The sequence below is a fragment of the Podarcis melisellensis genome, assembly GCF_964234715.1.
Source record: "Podarcis melisellensis genome assembly, chromosome: 4".
Taxonomy (NCBI): Eukaryota; Metazoa; Chordata; class Lepidosauria; order Squamata; family Lacertidae; genus Podarcis; species Podarcis melisellensis.
In genome coordinates, this window is record NC_138531.1 from 79618742 (window position 1) to 79641287 (window position 22546).

The following is a 22546-nucleotide window of genomic DNA, read 5'->3' on the forward strand; positions in this document are numbered from 1 at the left end:
ATCCCCACTTCACATATCCTCACCAAATCAGCAAGCTTTCCCTCACCAAGCAAATAATCATGCAAGTCTCCTGATCACAGAATGTGGTGCTTTGCTTTATTTCAGAAGGAGTAGTAAACAAAAAAGCCTTCTTCTCTTAGTGATGTTCTTATTTACTTTTGTACATTGCCTAGGTCAGACAGGTGGTCTGGGAGTTCCAGTATGACCATAGCCACACAGAAATGCCAGTACATTTTCTATTTAAAAATAGCTGATTTATTGCTTAGTGACATTCTTCAGGGATTTAATTTGTATGTACTCACACTGACAGCAATGAACATCATTCCTAAAACTGCTCCATTATATACTCTTCCATGACATACCTTAGGTGATTCTTTATTCAGACTCACCCATAAAAAGCAGATGGACATATTCTCAGAATAAGAAGAATAAAGTCAATTTGCATTTTAGAGTGGAAACAATCTAATAAAAACCATCAAAAGCTCAAAGAACTTTATGAAATAAGTTTATAATCATATAATCTATTTTTCAAAAATATGTTTTCTGAAACTAGTAGGCTATTTTTGCTCTAATTTTTTAAGAAATGAAATTAAGACACACATTTAAGATTGAAATATAAAAGTATGAAATAATCTTGCTAGTTTTCCAGTCATATGTATGTCAAGAAAAACATTTAAACAATGAACCATTTTTATTCCAAAATATGGCTGGTAAACCACGTGCATACATTTTAAAATGTGCCTGTTTACCTTTTGGCGTCTCTTCTCTTTTCGTTTGTCTTCTGTATCTTGTAACATTTTTTCTTTCCATAGGTCAAAGAAATAAGAGGGATCAGTATAGAACTTCAGCCCATCCTTTTTATCGTCTCTGTGAACAAAATGAACAGATATTGAGAAAACAGGAGGATTATTGTTTAAAGCATACTTAGAAACCAAGCAAGTATTCTAGCGTACTCATGACTCTGCAGATAACCTAGTGGGAAAGGCTCCAATGGTGCCAATGTACTGCATAGGATGCCATTTCCAGACAGAAGACCTACCTCCCAAAGAAAAGGAACAGTTCTGTCTGTTTCAAGTAGCAAGCCAGCTACTTTGCCAACTGAACTGTCATGAATAAGTACCCAGGTTCTGCTGACTCAAATGATACAATGAGGTGCTTACTTAAGAATAGGCCCAATGCTTATTACATTTGTTTGGATAAAACTGCTTAGGAAGTAAACCTACATAGGATAAAACATAGGAAGTAGACCTACACTTTAATGAGAAGCTGGTTTTCCTGCAACCAAACCAATAAGTGCAGCACCTGTTGGCCACTTCACTCAGGGCCTGGTGCAAACTGCGTCTGGATGTGCCAAGATATCAGTTGGGAAAACCCAGTATGAATGGGTGTTTGAGGTAAGTTGAAAATGACAAGAAGCAATGTTCAAACAATTATTTAAAATTTAGAAGTATATTGTGTTCAAATCAGCAAGCTAAACCACCCACCACGTAGATAGATTTTGATATTCTAGCATATTTACTCTGAGAGGTGCCTTAGCTCAGCATCTTTGCACGTAAAAATATTTTTTAAAAAACAAAAACTCTCAAGCACTAGAGAGATACTTTAACTTGAAGATATGCTGCCTGTCAGCATACTGTGGGCTAAATTGACTCTTTCTTACTTTCTTAGGCAGCGTTATAGAAATCAACTGAACTATCTTTGGGTTACTGATATGGAGCCTTAGAATCATAGAAGAGTTGAAAGGGACCACAAGGATCATCTAGTCCAACCCTCTGCAATGCAGGAATCTATCGCCCAATGGGGGGCTGAACCCAGGACCCTGAGATTAAGCATCTCATGCTCTACCAACTGAGCTATGCCTCAGGGCTGTTGTCTATATCAGACTCAAAATAAAAGCTAACTGGGCAATATTCAGTAGCTTGAATCTAGTATTGATTACATCATTACTTGTGCAGGCCTATTTATTCATTTCTAGTTAATGTACCTATATGAAGTAAGGATATTCAACGGAGGTGGTTTGTCACTCCGATTATAAATATCAGCTACAGGATTGGGGATGCTGTTCTTCGAAACCACCTGCTGGTCCTGTACTGTAGAACTTTTGAATGCTTTTTTCATGTTGATATCCTGTAATGACACTGTTGATAAAAACAACAAAATTAGTAGACAGAACTAAATTGAGAAAATGCTAACCACAATATCCAGGAGTAAAGCAAATCAAAATATTGAACACATTTGATAAGAGGAAGAAGTGAGGAGCAAAACTGATTAAATTCTCGTTCCTATATAGAATACAAAACATGCCCTTCACACAATTTGTGGGTGCAAGATTCTTAACAAGTCAGACATGGTAATATTTCCCCAATAAGATTGTGCAAGTAAAAATATTTGTCCCCCAAATCCACAAGATTATGTATGACATAACAGGTTATATATAGAGTAACTTAGTATGCACATTAAGTGCTATGTTAAACAGCATAAACAGGTGCATTGCATATCATGAAGAAAAACTGATCTGCCCAGTGACAACCTGCTCTTGTTTTCGAACTAAGTTCTGAAAAATTAGTCTTCAAGTAAGTGACCTTTGCCTAGCATCCATACAAGTGAGGAGAAAGCCAAGCAGAAACCCTTAATTTCACAGTTGCTTCCCTAACGGATATAAATACATACTGCAAAATGCATTTGAGCTGCACAACTAGTGTTTTGGATTATTTGGTTGCAAACAGTTGTATTTTATTTATCATAGAAACCAATTCAAATTGTGTATCCATAGGACATAAGTACCGTTGATCTCAACTGTAAGTTGTTGTTGTAACACTAACCTGACATCAAACTTTTGGAGCAGATTTGGAAATATAAAAACTGTTTTGGGCCACAAAATACCCTTTTCACAGAAAAACTGGTCTTGTTCAGAACAGCTCCTAACCCAGCTGAAAATAAAGCAGGCAACATACCTATGCCACTCCAAAAAAGAGACAAAAAAGCAATGCAACACTGTCCACAAAATAGGCAACCTCTCCCAAAAAACCCCCTCAATTCTTTTACAAATTTGGGAGGGGCAGAAACCCTGGAAGGTGTCACTTAGGGACCCCATGGACACCACATTTGGGGACCTATATTGTAACATGATATGCTACCTGGCTTAAAAGGCAACACACATCTGCTTTTAATTACAAAATATATTAATGAAACCAGCTTTAAATAAATGCATTATACTTCTGCATATTTGATTAGAATGTGTATTCAACACTAGATTTACAAATTATGCAATCTATTATTTAAGCTTTTTAAAGGGTTATATTGACTATGAATCAATTTTCAGAAGCAGAATGTGAAAGTGAGGCTACTAAATTTCATTTCTATGCAGCTTCTGCCAACAATCCGTTGTTGTGTATACTGTGTATATACGGACAATGACAATAAATTTATCTTATCTTATCTTATCTTATCTTAAAAAGGGAATATGTAACTGTACAGTAACTTCTGTAACTGCCGTCCTAGAAAAATGACAAAACTTCTGCTCCTGTAAATGTTTTCAGTTGTCTAGAATGGCATCCTCAATGAACACAACTAAGCATTCCTTTTGTAAGTATACAAAAGCAAGCAAAGATATAAGCAGTCATTCTGTATTCAGTGAAGTATTAGAACTTCAGATGTTGCATTAAGACTGAAGACAGTGATGCAAACAGGAACATAGGAAGTTGCCTTATACCAAGTCGGACCATTGGTCCTCAAGCTTAGTATTTTCTATACTGACTGACAGCGGTTCTCCGGGAATTTAGCCAGGTGTCACCTTCAGACCTACCTAGACATGCTGAGGATTGAACTTGAGACCTGCATGCAAAGCTGATGCTCTACCACTGAGCTACAGTCCTTCTCAAAATATAATGTAGTCATAAACTAGCTACAATTATGGTCATAAATTTGTGCTTTGTTACATAGCTAGTAGTGCTGCTACTCTAACCCCTTTCATATCTCATCCTCAGCACATTCATTTTATGCGAGGAGGGAGTAGTGGCCCCACACTCATCAATCACCACCATGCCCTATTGGCCTTGGCTCCAACCTCCACGTGTAAGCACTCCTTGAGCTCTTTGTGTGGAGGTTGTAGGCACTGTCAGTGGTGGAATCCCATTGCCTCTGACATACAAAGAGCCAACACACAGAAATAAGTTATGAAAGTGGCTCTACATGACAAGCTTAAGAAGAGTCTGCTGGATCATCTTGCCCAGCATCCTGTTCTCACAGCAGCCAACCAAATGCTTGTATGAAACCCACAAGCAGGACCTGAGCACGAGAGTACTCTCCTATTCTGCGGTTTTCAGCAACTGGTATTCAGAGGCATGCTGCCTCTGACCATGGAGACTCTAGCAATTGATACTGATACACAATTTATCTCCATGACACAGCCACTGAATCTTGAGATGTAACCTAGGCCCAATAAAATCAATGGGCTGTATCAGCACACAGCAGTGTAGACTGCATCCAGTGTTCTAACAATCTGGTTATAAAATACCAAAAGATCAGTTTTCTTGGACAACAGTTTATCCTTCAGTGGTGATATGTATCTATTACTCTTCTGGAATAAGAGGTTTGAGATGGGCATTGCTCATGTTCAGCTATGTACTGCAAATTAATAATACATGAAATATACCCAAGCAATAGATCCAATAATTAAAAGTAGGACTCCTGCAAAGAGAGATAAGGGTATGGACTTCTAGTGGGAAATATTAAGTAGTTCTAAAATATTTTCTTCTTCCTCCCCTTTTTTCCTGCAAACCGCCACAGATTCCCCCCTCCCAAAGCTGCTACCTTAAAAAAAAAAAACAACCAAGATGAAATATCACTCAGTACCAACTCCAAAGGAAAAGGTAGTGATTGCTGTGCAATTAATTACTGTGCTCTTGTCAATATCACTTCTGGCTCAATGCTCAAATACAATTACCTACCTTCTTCCACAGTTGAATCCAGCTGGGTAACTTTGACAGCAAGGCGGTCAATTCTGTCTTGAAGGGAATTTGCCCTGATGTAGAAGTTGTTGGCCTCATTAAACAACTCACCAAATATGTCTTCAGCATGTTTGCCTATAGAGAAAGAAGACAACATCTCCCCAGGTGTTTTAATCACCATGACACACACTATGCACATGTACAGTATTTGCACACAGAAACAGTACAAAGTTTCTTCAGAGTGTTTTCACTATGCTTCTGGTGCTTTATGCAAGTTGACAAGCACAGAATTCCCACATTTATCCAATGTGACTGAAAACTGCTCTTTTCAAACACAATTCTACACACAGGAATGCCACACACTGTCAGAGCAGGTATAAGCAGGGCTAGCCCAACTACTTTTGCTGCCTGTGGTAAAGGACAAGTTAGCATTTCCCCATTGAATCTTACTTCAGCACCAGCAACAGCATAGTGTCCTCTCCTTGCAGTGCACCTGAAAGCAGCAGACTAGTTTGGGGGTATATTATAGGTCTGTGATATCCTACAGAGAGAAATGGCCCAGGAGGAACAGGCGGCTGCTACCCTCAGTAAATGAATATTATAAACATAATTCCATATACTACATATAGCATTTGTGATGAATTAAAGGCTTCTCTTTGCCTAGTTGGGCCAGTGCTGATTCCAGATCTTTAGATACCCAAAGGGAAACAAGCATTTGGGAAGAGGGGGTGGATCCACATGGCCAAAGCTTAAAAAATCCATGAAAGACTGCTCTACACTCCCTAGCCTTAGAAGAGTTTGGATCTGATATCCCGCTTTATCATTACCTGAAGGAGTCTCAAAGCGGCTAACATTCTCCTTTGGCTTCCTCCCCCACAACAAACACTCTGTGAGGTGAGTGGGGCAGAGAGACTTCAGAGAAGTGTGACTGGCCCAAGGTCACCCAGCAGCTGCATGTGGAGGAGCGGAGACTCAAACCCAGTTCATCAGATTACGAGTCTACCGCTCTTAACCACTACACCACACTGTCACAAAGGTAAAAGAAAGAGGGAAACACTGGACACAAGGCCATACAGGATATGAAGTCAAGGTGGCAAGGCATTGATTTTACTTATTTTGATTATTCACATGCAAAGGTGCTGAGACTGCTAAACCCAAAGCCATCATGTCACTTAAGCCAGCTTCAAAACTGTGTATACTCTTCAAGTTTCCCTTAAAAAGAAAAAAAAAAACACATTTTAAAAGCCATCCAGTTACTTACTTAGGCTGCTTAGCTGGCGTATGATAGCAGAAAGAGTACTATTGGTTACACATTCTAATTCACTGGTAATTCCCTCAGGCAGAGCTCCTCTGCAGAGGTGTCGAGGTTCAATGTTCCTTTTGACTAACGGCATGATTCAATGTCTGCCAAAACAAAAGAATAAAACATTAGTCTCACCCCACCACCATACTCCCCAAAACTTTTTTATAAAGGGCAGCAGCTGTTGTTGCAGTATGAGAATAATACAGCATGGCTTGAATACCCATGATGTTTGAATACTATTACTGGCTCAGTCCTGCCCCACAAGGCCTTGTTTCAGGGTCTTTCACTGAGTTCTGCTGGTGTCCAGCCCATTTGACAGGCGGAATGGATGCCTCTGCTCAATATAACATAACCACCACCTAGGTGTTTGGGATTTCTGCCCATCACTAAATTCTCAGGAGAAATCCCAAGAAAAATATAAACCACTATCATTCCTCTGAAGACAAATATTAGAATAGAAATGAAGATTCTCATAGCAAATAAGTCCCTAAATATTTTTAAATATGTTTTGTAAATTAAGTATTGGATAGGACATGTTCAGGAGTTGTCCTGCTTCCTTTTCAAGGTATTATTTACCTTTCATTTATTAAGAAAGCAACAGCAGAAAGTGTTAGAACAAAAGCCAATGGATTTTGTCATACCTAAACAGGACCTCCAGGTTTAGAGTCAGTTGCTGGGAATTAGTTACAAGGCAAAACTATTGCTTTTATAAGCCCTGCTAGTGGGCTTCCCAGAAGCATTTGGCTGGTCACTGTGGAAAACAGATGTGGGACTAGATTGAATGCTTTTGAAATTCTCTTCTGTTTGATATTAGACAGCTTTTGTCTATTGTCTTTTCTGTGCCTACAGAAGACCTTCCTTTTCCAACAAGACTTTTAAGGAAAGATCTTTTAAGTCTGCATCTGTATTGGAATTGTTTAAGATGCTTTAATTGTTTTATCTCCTTATGTAGGAAAGTTGGGATATGAATAAATAGTGAACCTTTGGTCAGATCCAGTAGTGATGTTCTTAAATGAATTCCTTAGGTAGACTATAATGTACACATTATCCAGATATAGTGTACCCACATTCCCAGTATGTTTGCCCTCCTGTCCCAGCAACGTCTATGCTGGCTTGGTCATGTCCACAGAATGGAAGATGGCAGAATCACCAAGGATATACTCTACAGGGAGCTCGCTGCAGGTACTAGGCCAGTTGGCAGACCAACTCTGCATTATAATGACATCTGCAAACATGACATGAAGGCTGACAACATTAACCCTGCCATGTAGAAATCTCTTGCAAGACCACCACAACATCTGGAGACAATCAGTCAGGTCATGTATCCACAACAGTGACCAGAGAAAGAATGACCGCTGGAAGGAGTGCAGAAAGAAGAAACACTATGGTACACTTGCATCAGCACAACCAGACACCTTCATCTGCTCCAGCTGCAACAAATCATGTTTCTACAGTCACAGCAGGCACTGTAACTCTCCAGTGGTTTGAATTTACCCCTGAAGGCACACTCTTCCATTATCTCCTGAAACTGACAGATGCCAACCAGATATAATGTAAACACATTACAAAGTTCCTTTGATTTCAAGTGGAATTTATCTTTGTAAGAAGCATAGGATCAAGATGAGCATCTGCTAGTGTCAGATTCAGCCAAGATTTGAACAACGGTTCTTAAATACCTACTCCCTATATAATGAAACAATTTTACCAGTCAGTTTTGCATATAAAGCCTTAGAAAAGGTTACTGTGCCTCCAGCATGCCTGCAACATAATGTGCAACAAATGTGCACACAACCTTTCTGTGCTATCCTCTCCCCTTTAAAGGAAGAATGTACAAATAATTCACATATACAGTTCATCTCACACTTTCAGATGTAGAGCTAAACACTGAATAACGAGGGCACGTGTGTTTATTTTCACAGAGAACCAGTAGTGTTACCTATCCTACTTTCCCCCAACCTAATGCACTCCATATGTTTTAAACTACAACTCGCATTAGCCCCAACTGGCATGCCTACCTGGATGAAATCAAATAATACCAAAGTAGCTGCGGGAGGCAGTGGAGGACAGAGGTGCCTGGCGTTCTCTGGTACATGGGGTCACGAAGAGTCGGACACGACTAAACAACAACAACAACAACAAGCTTTAACAAAACTAGCTATAAATTGAGGGGGGGAAATCCTCTCTATTGAATCATCTGGACATAGCCTGACTGCAAAGGAAAGCTAGTAGAGAAAATAAAACAGTATTTTATCATTTTACAATTTCCCTCCCCTCCTATATGGAATCTTGAATATGCGGGTAGCTAACTATTCAACTGCCCAGCCTCAATATACAAACATAGTTTTGTATTGTTGTTCTCTTACATGATCAGATTACAGAATTAACAAAAGGTGCTAACAAGTTAATCCAGTTCTTAACTGTAAGGGCTGCTCATCTGCATGTATTTATCTTCCAGATGGCTCTCAATGCATATGATGGAAACGGCAGACAGGCAGAATATATCCTATGCCACTTGAAACTCTTAAATGATCTTTGGAATAAATGTTAGTTACCCAGATTGCATAAATAACACCTTCACAAGTTGTTGTGAATTCTATATAAAATAAATTGGGACAATCCTGTCAGTCACTTATGTACCATTGGTTTCAACAAGAAACACTTACAGGTGAAACTCGAAAAATTAGAATATCATGGAAAAGTTCATTTATTTCAGTAATTCAACTTAAAAGGTGAAACTAATATATGAGATAGACTCATGACATGCAAAGCGAGATATGTCAAGCCTTTATTTGTTATAATTGTGATGATTATGACGTACAGCTGATGAAAACCCCAAAGCAGTGCATTTCTGATAGAGATGCCAAGCTAAGTGTACCAATCTTACTCATTTCAAGGTCATCAGTATGAAATACTGGGATGTAGCCAAAATAATAATTTGTTCTATTCATGGATTAGGGCTTTCCTATCCCCATCCCACTGCAACCCTACCAACCCAAAATTCATCTGTGGAATGAGGGAGCCTTGGAAATATTATGAGACGTGGCACAAGTGGCTGTCAATGGAAATTACTATGGTCTTGTTCCAAACAGTCTATGTGTAGTCAGTTTCGTTGCTCTCATCCCTGGTTTGCTTAGGTTCCTTTATAATGGTGTGTGTGTGTGTTTCCTTTCTTTCACAGAATCTATGGTGGTGTATGTGGGGCTTCTAAACAGGCTCCCAGCCAGCACAAAGCTTAGTGTGTCACATGCTTTTGGACCATGAGTGGGGACCAAGTATATAGATCTTCAGACTGCAACAAAATGTTGTACAGACTTCTTTTTCACAAATGATGGTACCAAAGTCAAACTTTCAAATCAAACTGTAGTTCACTTGGCTACTTTTGCAGGAGTGGGATGGAAAAGAGATACTGGGTTGACAGAGAAGTTGCACTTTTCAAGTCAAAGATGCTCAGAATAGTTTGTCATCCTGACAAAACCATAAATCTTCTTGATATTCAGCATTTGTTAATGTTCTCTTACTGTTCTAGAAAATAACAGACCTCTCAATGCTATTTTCTCTTCAGTTCTGAAAGACTACTACAATTTTTCCATTATGTGCAACAAATCTAAATAATAAGATACGAAAACTGTAATTGGCCTAATTGAAAAAGAATGAGTACCCCATCTTCCCAGAAAAACCACTAGGAATAGCAAATAATCACTGCTCTTGCCCAAGCTTGACAGGCAACAGAGTAAGTAAGTAACAGACCCTTAAAAACATGGAGGAGGAATGGGGAACAAAACAATCATTTCTCTTTTTCCTCTGACGAAAATAATGACAAACTGTAAACAAGAGCTGTACAACTGTAATCAGTGTTTCATTATGGTACTCATGTTGCTTAATAGAAATGAGAATTTGTGTGTGTCCACATCAGCAACCAAGCAAATGAAACAAATGCACTATCCCCCTGCACCCACCCTATTCCTTAGAACTTGAATACAACAGCTTTTCTAGCAACACTGAACAGAAATAATAAAACTAAAGATAACTAAAAGAATACAGTGGGACCTCGGGTTAAGTACTTAATTCATTCCGGAGGTCCGTTCTTAACCTGAAACTGTTCTTAACCTGAAGCACCACTTTAGCTAATGGGGCCTCCTGCTGCTGCTGCCGGAGCACGATTTCTGTTCTCACCCTGAAGCAAAGTTCTTAACCTGAAGCACTATTTCTGGGTTAGCAGAGTCTGTAACCTGAAGCATATGTAACCTGAAGCGTATGTAACCTGAGGTACCACTGTACCTGATAAGAAAACTATAGAAGTAAAGCGACCAGAAAAGAGCAAAGGGACTGTGACCTCCATTCTTATCTCCACAAAATCGTCCAGGAGGACCTCCAGGAACCCACACATTCATGAACTGTCATCAAGCCAAGGTTTGGCTTAGAAAGTCATGTGAACTGAGCCATTATTAAAGTACTTCAGACTGAGTACATAAATCTAGAACTTTCCTCACACATTCTGTATCATGAAGAGTTGCCTATAGGTATGAAACTAAGATACTATACCATCCATGAACTCTGTCCAAAGACAGAATGGACTACCAACCAGAACTCCTGAATATTATAAGCTGTTGAATTAAAACATACCTCGACTTGCATTAAATCATCAAAGTAACATAGAATACCCATATTTTGCCTTCTGAGTCACTTATGGAAACTGCAAAGTACTGCAAATCATATTTATAATGTTAAACAGGTTTTCCCTGAACATTCAAACTTTATGCCACTATTAAAAGCCCTGAAAAACAAAACAGATAGCTATGACTCCTGCAGTGCACTTACTACATTTGGTGCCTGAAGGGAGTTTGAAAATGCTGTTCAAATACAAATAGTCATGTTAAACCTAATAACCTTTGAAGACAAAGTTCTATTAACAGTAGGATACTGCTGCTGACAATGCAAGTAAGCAGACATATGCCGTCCCATATGAAGAACAACTCATCACCAGTGGAATTCTGTCACCCACTAAGTAACCATTCAACTCAATCCTGGCCCTGACACATTTTGACAGTGCAGGTGCTGCCTCTGAATGGGAGTGAAGCCTTTTTTTAAAAAAAATAAACAAAAAAATAAACAATAACCTTCTAATATATTTTAAACCTTAAGGAGAATCAAAAGATAACTGCAGTTAAAGTCAGCACAAACATTTCCCTTGATCACAAGTTAAGACACAAGTGGGAGCATACAGCATTGAGATCTTAGGCTGGTTCCTATATTCCTAACACGATAGAGTAATGCTCTATCTCCAGTGGCTGCACACAGGGATGGGAGAAGAAATTCTATTCAGTTCATGTTTAAAGGCAAACTACAGCCATCCTTCAAATTTTGCAATGCTGGTCTCCAACCAAGTAATGTATGCAAAAATGCATATACTAGGGTAACGCATGCATAGAAATGCATATATTGGTGAAAAGAACACAAAAATGCATATCATGGCAAACTGCTTCACAAAAATGTGTTTACTCTGCAAAAATACATACAAAATTGAGTATATTAGGCATATTTTGCCCTAAAATGCTAATGAATTTTCATGAAAACTTTCCCTCCCAAAATTCAAAAACTGATGTGAAAAAGTGGATAACCAAACTTAAGATTGGAAAAATGAAACACAAACTGAAAGACTCTGAAACTGACATATTCATCTATCCTAGTTTCACAAGCATGAAATAATTAAGGAAAATATGCACAATTTTAACTAAATTATCCACTAATGCTCTAGTGACAATAGCCTATTTCAGGGGTTCTCAACTTTAACCACAGACCACCCTGCAAGTTTCATTCAGGTGGTCCGCAGTGTGTTTCATCACATTAAATGTTCATATTTATTTTTATTCTTATTTTATTGGGCATTTCAATAGCATAAAACTATTTTGATAGTGATTTTGTTGATTACCCCTTAAACATTACACCTTAAACATCCCAGCTTCCCATAGGCATCCGTTCGGACAATGTGGGAAACAGGATGTTTCACAAGATGGATGTTCAGTCTGATCCAGAACTGTTCTTCATATATATATGAAATGTTCAGAAAGATCATCAATTTAGAGGCCAAGTGGATAAAAATGCCAGAGATTAAGAAGAAAGCAACAAAAGCAAAAATGTAGTTGCCTAATCATCAAGGAATGTGGTTCTCAGCTGGCATGAAACAATAAATATTGCAGCAGGTGCAGAGGCAAGGGAAAAAGCCACAGAGCAACAAAAACTGGACTGAAAGGACAGCTTGGTAGTAATTGTGGTGAGAGGCTACAAAACGTTGGTGTGGAGAGGTCATTACATAAGCATAGCTTGTCCTCTGGAGGTTTTTGTTATTAACAAAAAATGCCTTGAAATGATCAATATTATAACTGATTATTAACAACAGGCAATAACTGTCTGGCAGCATTTGCTTACAACTATAAAGAACGGAGGGCACAATACATTCCATCCTTCTATATATGGAAGGAAGACAGATAACACATCCCAGTCCCTGCATCCATCACGGCCAGTGGCAGAGAAATGTCAGAGTAGGGAGTTCTTAACTGCAATCCTTATGACATGGTCTGAGCAAGAAGGTACTGACTTAATTCATGAAATTAGCAACAAAGTTCACCATAAGGAGAGGAAATCAGCTAAGTTCTAGAACTACTCAGAAAAGCAATCTTTGGTCAACATAGGCTCAAATCCATACGTGCAACTGCAAAGAACCCCAAAGGACAGAGTGTTACTGGTCCATTGGCAAAGTATGGACAGAAGTTTAGTCTTCTGGTATTTATATTCTATTTGGATATCATAAGCCTTTTATTGCTTTCCAGTCAAAGATGCTGACAATGGGAATTCTGAGCATCTACAGCTCCAAATACAAAGGTCACTGTTCCTGAATCCCCTGACACAGCAACAAAATGCTTCATGGTTTGATTTATTCTCTCTAGAAGATAGACAAGGGCTATATTCTATTTCTAAATTTAAGTTGTGCTTGCAAAACACTTAACACTTGGCTGCAACATGTTTTGAAGAGAAAATTTTCCACTTGACAAAAATGCAATGGTTTTGGCAGACAATATAGATGCTCCCAACAACCACTGTTTTAAAAAGAAAATGCACACTGAACTTTGCTCCAAGAACAGTAATTTGCAGTTGCATGAAGTATGTATATTGCTGGCTGATGTCAAATGGAATGTATACATGTAACAGGAATGTTTTGAATTCTCTTCAGTTCATACAAAGAAGAAACAATTCTTTTTTAAAAAAATACAACTTAAGAAACTAAAGATCTTTCAAACAGTCCATAACGAAAGGGAGGTCCTGTTGGTGCATAACTGCTTTTTGTATAGGAGAAGGTGGCTTGAAAGGGCAAAATAAATGGGGTGGGGGAGAAAACCACAATCAAAAAGAGAACAAACAATAGACAACTCAGCCACTAATGCATTGAAACTACACATCCTGATGCAGAATCAATACAATCTACTCTCAGAGGAGAGAGAAGGTACATTTTGGTTCCTGAAAGAAAGTAGCAGGTCTGCATAGTAAACATGCTCAGATTTCCCTCTCCCCCACTACTAAGGAACAATTGGAAACAAATTTTTAACAGAGATGCCTCTCTTTGTTACTTACATGCTACTATAAACTACTGTAAAACTGAAGAGTAGAAACTATGCACATGACTCAACAAAGAAATTGAACATCGTTGAACATATTATTTGTATTCTGTGTCCTCCTTGCTCAACTGCCTGCAAAGAAACTGGATATATCATTTTTTTAAAATATTTTAATCATCAAATATTAAATCTACTTTTCAACTTAAAACTTTTAAAGAGTTTTTTTTTAAAAAAAGAATGATTTGCTAGCTTATTAATAGAAGTCACAATCTCTTATTTACTAAATATTAGATATTATTCATTCATTTGTTTGGTCTTCACCGCTAGTATTCATTTTAGCCTAACTCCTAAGACCAGGTTTCAAAGCTAATGCATAAGCATTTTTCAGGGCAAAATGTTTTGCAACTCAATCTTTTCAAAAATTTCCATTATGGATGAAGGTCCATAAATGTTAACTCAGTTAAGAGCAATATAAGGATGCAAGATTAATCAATATTATCAAGGTTACGGAGAAATGTTAGCCATGATTGCCACCACAGCTCAAGACACAAATCTGTGGGGAGAGAGTTACAAAAGTGACTAAAGTGTAGTAAAGTACTTTTACATACACCTTTTTCACTTTCGCTGCTATAGCACAGTATTTAATATTTGATGTTAATCAACAATATAGAACTAAATGATTGTCAGTTCTAGACTGATTAAGAAGCAACAACCATGCACATATCATAAGCCATTATTAATGAGGTATCAGACTACTGTGTAGATATTTACAGGTTTTATGCATCAGTTGTAAAGAAAAACTGCCAGTTTAAGGGAAGCAAAACTATGAGCACTGTAGTATAAGGTTTCCCGGGGACAGTCCCTGGATTTACAGATCAGTCCCCATGCAAAATCTATTGAAGTTGAAAAGTGTCCCCAGATTCATTGAAAAAATCTGGTAACCGTACTGTAGCACTATTTTTTTATATCAGAGTACATTTGTTAAGTCTGTGGGTTCCTAAAGTCAGTGATATTTTCTACTGTTATTGGTAGAGTATTTCAAAAGTGTAGTGTCACTTCACACTTCCACAAAGCAGAACTTCCCAATAAATACAGAAGGCAGTATTCAAAAGGATCTATTTGTATGCAGGCCATGCTTAAGACAAATTGTGAAGCTAGCATGTAGCCAAATATGCACAAAGGCTATTCAGCAGTATGGGCATTTTGTCCAAGTTCTTTCAGTTAATTATGGAAAAGAACCAAGCACGAGAACCATAAGGACTTTGAATAGAGACTGTCCCACAAATGAATAGAAGCTGTATGTTTAATTATTATGATTATTTATCTACTACCAACAATGCACACAGAACTTTAGGGTCACAATACTGAAAAGAAAAAAAAGACACAAAGAATACTCTGCCTCACATTCCTATCATACTTCATGAATATAGAAACAATATGAGGTTATGCTGGATATATTTTAAAGGGTGAGAAGAGAATGATTGAGAACTGTGGCTCTCTTTCCACAGAAATAAATGGGGACAAATCAATTTAACATACCAAATAATTTATTATTATGAATAGCTCCATTATTTTAATTCATATCCACTGAGATATGAAATCTATAAAGTCTTCAAAAAGTATTCCAACACCTCTGGAAAGTTGAAAGAGATGTCCATGTATACAAGAGAAGGGAATTCAATCTGTTGAATTTCATTGTACACAGGTCGTACATTGACAATAAAGGTATTATTATACTAGGACCTGAGAGATCATGGTTTAAATCCCCCCTCAGCCATGAAGCACACTGGGTGACCTCAGGCCAGCCACTGCCTCCCAGCCCAAATTACCTCACAGGGTTGTTGTGGGGGATTAGATGAGAAAGGGGAGATTAGATGAGCTCATTGCAGAAAAACGTGGGAAGGAGGTATAAAAATATAAATAAATAATTTTTAAAAAAAATCAGCACCATAAACAAGTATTCCAACACCTGTTTAATTACCACTCACTGAAACAGATGTTGCCAAAATCCTAAAAACATAAGGCAAGACAGGTAAGGCAAATCAATTTTCAGTGGAGTACCTATGTATGTTTGCTTTTGTTGCAACAAAGAACCATAAGACTTAAAAAAAATTCTTATGGCACAATATTTTGTGGACTATAATGCAGAGAAACAGTGTAATCTATTCAGAAGTAATTTCACTAAATTCAGTGGGACTTAATCCCAGGCAAGCATGTACAGAAGTGGTGGGAACCTCAGGCCTGGGGGCCAAATGTGGTGATACTAGACTCACCATACGTCAGGAAAATTCCTGACATGTCCTGGTTTTCGGATGTAAAAATGTATGAAAATGTGATGGGAAAAGCAGTGGAAACAGCTCAAAAAAGCTCAACGATATTGGGGTCTTCCTAAAAAAAGCAGCCTTAGGTGATACAGTCCTCATTATCTGGCCCACATGATTCTCCTCAGGCCCCACCCTCTCCTCAGCTACATCCTCTTCCAAGCCCCCACCCCTGCTTCATACACTCCTTAAGTATTTTTGTCTGGCTGGAATGTGCACTTAACAAAGCACTGATAAGGACCAAAACTGTTTTGCTTTAGTACTGTTATTGATTTGCATGCATTCTGACCATGCCCTGAAACATATTCCTTTTGCTATTTCATATTCCACTATGTGTTCAGTGCTGCTGAACCTGCCATCAAAATCTGTTCTCAAGCAGGTTTGGGTATCTAAGCAGACAAAAGTTAAAACAATTACCCTTGCCACTGATGACTGCTCACATTCTTTCAAAGATGTTGTATTAGGTGGCCTTAGGAAAAGCTTTGTGATTCTTCTAACAGCTTAACTACACATTAATCGGTTTTTTAAAAAAAAACATCAGGCATGGGGGAGAGATGATTATCTGAACTTGAACAAACTGATGTTACTACTGTGGCTTACTAAAACAAACCAAGTTCAAATCATAGTTCCTGAACTTGCTTCCATAGTTAAAATTAATCACAGTTTCTCCACGTTTATAACTAATACTAAAATGTTGTTAACTGAGAACAGAAGGAAAAACTTCTGATCTCCTTTGCACAGCTGCATCTAAAGAAGGGGGCGGGCACAAGCCAGAGACTCATTCACATAACAATAAACCATTAATGCAGTTAAAGCAGGAACACAATACAAGTTGAACTGAACAACAGGAATAGATAAAATGCCAGACAGATCTAAAGCCAAACCCTTTTTGTTCAGGTGACTATTCCTAGGAAGCACATATATTTATGCATAAAGCTCTTTAGGCGTGCTAAAATTAGTATGCTAACAGTGTTGACCACTTTCTGAGGCTGAAGAATTAAGCACACTTACTAGGGACCAAATTCCACTGAGCTTGGAGGAGTGATGTAGGATCGTATTGTTAATATAGTGGTACCTTGGGTTAAGTACTTACCGTATTTTTTGCACCGTAACACTCACTTTTTTCCTCCTAGAAAGTAAGGGGAAATGTCTGTGCGTGTTATGGAGGGAATGCCTACGGGTGGCATGCCTACGGATTTTCCTCCTCTAAAAACTACGTGCGTGTTATGGTCGGGTGCGTGTTATAGAGCGAAAAATACGGTAATTTGTTCCAGAGGTCTGTTCTTAACCTGAAACTGTTCTTAACCTGAAGCACCACTTTAGCTAATGGGGCCTCCTGCTGCCGCCACGCTGCCAGAGCAGGATTTCTGTTCTCATCCTGAAGCAAAGTTCTTAACTGAGGTACTATTTCTGGGTTAGCGGAGTCTGTAACCTGAAGCGTATGTAACGTGAAGCATATGCAACCCGAGGTACCACTCTGTGTGTGTGTGTGTGTGTGTGTGTGTACACACACACACACACACACACACAGTGTATAATGTAAAGCAGAGGGAGCCAATATAGAGCCTTCCATATGTTTTGGACTACAACTCCCAGCATCCCTGACAATTGGTACAGCTGGCTGGGGCTGAAGGGAGTTGCAGCTCAGAACACCTTGAGGGCACAACATCAGTGACCCCAATGTAAAAAGTACATTCTATTCAGTTGGCATATAAATATATTTACTAGTATTCTAATAACACTTTGAATATTACATTTCATCCACACTCTTTCCCCTGACTTTCCCCCTAACGAGATATTTCAGTTGTTTTTTGCAGTAACAAAAACTTTTCAGATAATCACAAGACTTTTTTAGTTTTGTTGACAACATACAGAGGGTGCTCAGGTTGCGAACGTGATCCATGCAGGATGCACGTTTGCAACCCGCAGCGGCACATCTGTGCACGCGCAGGTTGTGATTCGGCACTTCTGCACATGCGCAAAGAGCAATTTAACACTTCTGCGCATGCGCAACCGCCCAAACCTGGAAGTAACCCGTTCCGGTACTTCCGGGATTTGGAAGTCTGTAACCCAAAAAAACGCAACCTGAAGCGTCTGTAACCCAAGGTATGACTGTATTCCAATTCAAAATTTTCCAGATAGCCTGTGTCACTGACCTTAAGACAATTGGTGCACATTTATTATACTGCATGACTATATATATCTACTCAGAAGTAAAACCCATTCAGTTCAATGGGAATTACTCCCTGGTAAATGGGTTTAGAACTACGGCCTTAGACATAAGCTGGTTTACTCAGAATAAGGCAACAGTCTAACAAAGCTGACATCACAATATAGAAACTAGTTTCTATGATATTCTGCATATTTTATCTTCTTACTACCACAGCCAAAGAATTAAGATCTCTTGAAACCAAGAACATATATCACTGATGACAGCCTTTATGATTCCCTACCTTTGTTCAAATAATTTGAGAAATAAATGTAGTACAGGCGACTCTCAACTTAGGCGGCGGTTACGTTCCAGGATAGAGCATAAAGCCAAAATTGTGTATAGTCAAAACACATTGCATTCAGTGGCAGGTGGAATTGCCAAAGTATTTTTTCTGAGACAGGAGACAGCCAAGAATGCATAATGATTAACAAAGGATTATTCCTAATAATAGCAAGTAAAAAATAACTTTTACTATTTGCTCCCCAATTTTACTACTGTATTTAGAATTAATGCTCTAGGTTCTATCAGAGTAGGTCACAATGTTCCCCAAAACAAGGACTCCACCTAAGTAGCCAAGGCTACTTCACACAGATCTATTAATCAAATGGAAGGCAGCATCTCTATGACATTTTCCTGACTTGGGAAAAAATTCAGAAGTATCAATACCTTCCTTACTCCATAGCTTTGTGCACAGTTCTCCTCAAGCTTCCTAAAATGCTGACTAACCAACTTCAAACTACTTTTCTTTGAGCGCACATGAGGACAGTAAAATCTGCTGAAAGGAAATGTCTCACTATGTCAAAGCAGCCACAGATCATGTTGGCATATCTGTTACAGTGCCTTGGGAGATGCACTCATCCATCTACAGTGCTCATGCATTAGCTCTACCATCAATCTGTGCTGTCTGCTATTGATGTCACCAACAGCTACAACATACTGTTTTTTATACTAATGGGCAAGCACATACACTTAGCATTTATTTTTCTTATGTTTCTGAGTACTTCAGCATCAAATGTACACATCCCATCGGGAGTCTAACTGCAACAGATGAGCACAGGAGAGAGCATACAAGGTATTAATATGTTAATTATTAAAGGTGTTAAAAGTTGTTTGCCATTTTTTAATCGTAGAAGGGTGCATCTACTTTTGGTAGATTTGCACATACCCCATAGTAACTATTCCTTTGGCTTTGGGTGTTTGAAATGATTGTAGAGAAGGCAATACAGATGTTGAGTGTTAAAGTCCCAGTGATCCAAGACTGCCAAAACAATAATGCACTGGCTCAGTTCAAACATGATGACCAAACATGTTTTGCACTACCCAGTTTAGAAAGCAAACCATGGCTGAAAGCTACTGTCTTACTTTCACTTCACTGTCCATCTACCCAGCACTCACCATCATAGCTTCATAAACTCACTATCATCTCTATGGTTCAGCAGCCTTAGGAAATAGAGCAATCGTCATAATGGTTTGTGAATTCAGACATTGCATCAAACATCCATTAGCACAGATCTTGGATGGTGAACAACTCCAAACCATGGTTTCTGAAGATGGCTGGCAAACAGCTGACAAACCATGATTGTATTCAGACATGCTTAACCAATTAAGTTTACCTAACCATAGTTTGGCATCATGTCTGAATTGACCCAGAATGCTTTGTGCCTGCTAAATAGGTCTTTTTTTAATAGTACCTCCAAAAAAAGTGAACTACGGTTGTCCAGTCACACACTCAGATAACCGGATATCATAAACAAATTTGTTCTCTAGTGAATCAGGATCTTATCCTGATATAGCAAGTTATCTTAACATTCTGCATACTTTGACAGTTTTAGAGAACACTTTTCTTCACTTTTTGCTTCACCACTAGCTAACCTTCACTTGCTCCATTTTCTCAGCACAAAGGCAGAATAGGCAACTAAAAACACCAACCCCTCACTCACTCAACAAAAGGAAGAAGGTAGTTTTAAAAACATAATTATTTGTAGTCTTCTTAGGGAGCTAAAGGGGGGACCTAGATTTCAACGCTTAGGGGATTTCTCTCTCTCTCTCTCTCTCTCTCTCACACACACACACACACACACACACACACACCCCGACCGAGTCAATAAACACACACAGACAAACTATTTCTTACAAAATTAAAAACGTTATCTAGGATCATAATCTCACACAAACCAAAACCCTAAGTAAATTTCTTTAGAGGTTGGTTGTATTAAAAGAAGAAAAGACAAACCCACAGAAAGCAGTACTAAATATCTTAACGATTGTGGGTTTACCTGCTTTCAGGGCTAGAGATTTGCACACTTAAGCCAGATGGAGCGGTCGAGCCCTTTGCCCGGTTTAAAGCAAAATAAAGGAACTTCGATCTGGAGTGGGAGGAAGACAGCCTGAAGAATGATGCAAATCTCTCCCTTTAAACAACCGCCTGTTCCAGAATGGAGAAAGCAGCCAGCAAAGCGGGTCACGAATTCCCCGGGGGCGACTTAATGTATGTGTATATGGGGTGAGGGGAGGGGGTGGGGCGCAGCCTCTCCCTCTCTCTCCCCCCTCCCCGCACTTTGTCTGGGAAGGAGGGGAGCGGGAGAACGAGAGTCTCAACTCTTTCTGAGAGTTACGCCGTTTATATATCAAGCGGGCAGCCGTCCCGAAAGACAAGGCGACACAACTCGCTGGCCCCAAGAAACAGATACCGCTCATGTCAGTCTGACCCGGGTCGGCCAGCCTCGTCCCCCTCACACAGCATGAAGGGGCTCCGAGTGGCGCTAAACCCACGCGAGGCGGGGCGTGTGTGTGTGTGAAGGGAGCCTCGGGGGATTATGAAGGCGCCTTCTCGCTCACTCTCCGGGCGGGAAGCATCGAGTGACCATTTCGCTTTAAAACCTCCCCAGTCGCAAAACTCTTCGGGATTATGAGATGGATAAGGAAGGTGGGCGGGGGAAGACGCCGGGCCGCCTCCGCTCCCAAGCCATGGAGCAACACGCTTCGAATTAAAACCACTTCTCCCGCCCCCCACCCCCACCCCGCCGCCTTTCCTCTCTTCCCTACGGCTTCCCCTCAACCGCATCGCCAACGGGCGCTTCTTCTCAAAATAAGGGCTTTTGGGTGGGCGCGCGCTTCCCCTCCCGCGTTCTAATCCTCGCCCCCGCGGCATACCTCGCGCGCGCGCCACATTCCATCTGGCTCGACTACAGCAAGCGGGCGCGGGGCTCCCAGTCTACTCCCCACAGGCGGCAACGGCGACCAGGCAGCGGGCTCAGCTCGGGAGCCATTCAATCCCCTCCCCCCCCGGCGCCCTCGAGCGTGTCGAGGACTAGTCCCCGCCCACTCGGTCCTATCTAGGCTAAGGATGGAGGCGGGCAGAAAGCGAGGGCGGGAGGGAGGGAGGATTTGTATCCGAGCAACAGAACTGATCGGCATTCTCAGTAGCCAGTGAGCGGGGCAGAAAAGAGAAGGGCTGCTTTCTGCCTCAAGGATTACTTTAAAACACACACACACACACACAAACGACGTTTGCGTTATCCCCTTTCCTCTTCGCTTTACGGTTCTGGCAGCTGATCCGAATTCCCCTGGGCCCTCGCCCATCCCGACTTCTCACAAGCTTCGCTTCCTTTCCTTCCGCACATTATCACTTTGCCCCGACCGCTAAAGTTTTGTCTTCCTCACACGCACAACCTGTAGGACTCTTTCTCCTCACGAATCCCACCAGCCTCCGTTATTCACTCAGGACCGTCAGGAGCGCCCTCAGAGCAGGACCTCGGGGGAGTGAAGTCGGTCGAACAAGCCGCGAAGGCCTCAACCCAGCAGCCCTTTAGAATTAGGTGAAGTGAAATAAAGTACCTGTGTCTAAAAGGGGTCCGGGGATTAGACCATGAAGGCCAGCATCTCAAACAGTGCTGGGGGATGTTTGCAGGAGAGATTCTCCTGCTGGGTGGGGAGCCACAGTAGTAGCCTCCTTGCTGGGGTGTGGTTTATTTGTTTAATTTTAAAGCGTCTATATGTCACGTAATATTTCAAAAATCACTTCAGTAACCGTAGAATTGTAGTAATAATAATAATAAATAATTTATTATTTATTCCCCAGCCACTCTGGGTGGCTCCCAAACAGAATATTCATAATTAAAACATGATAAAACATCAAACATTAAAAACTT

The 22546-nt window shown here is 39.9% G+C and overlaps 1 protein-coding gene across 4 annotated transcripts in view; it reads right to left on the reverse strand.

The window, feature by feature from the left end:
• The window catches only part of WASF3 (WASP family member 3), a 33521-nt gene extending 11840 nt beyond the window's left edge, over positions 1 to 21681 (reverse strand). For 2 of the 4 annotated variants that reach the window (XR_014167973.1, XM_081909374.1), the window contains exons 1-5: positions 20672 to 21437; positions 6211 to 6353; positions 4950 to 5084; positions 1985 to 2138; positions 750 to 867 (exon numbers count right to left, since the gene is read on the reverse strand). Coding sequence is in view for 3 of the 4 variants with exons in the window: in XM_081909374.1 (XP_081765500.1) it covers positions 750 to 867; positions 1985 to 2138; positions 4950 to 5084; positions 6211 to 6343 (540 nt within the window). In the remaining variant the exon portion in view is untranslated. Of the gene's footprint in view, positions 1 to 749; positions 868 to 1984; positions 2139 to 4949; positions 5085 to 6210; positions 6354 to 20671; positions 21444 to 21548 lie in introns of those variants that run through there. The other 2 variants (XM_081909375.1, XM_081909376.1) reach the window with 2 other exon arrangements.
• Positions 21682 to 22546: the final 865 nt, after the last annotated feature.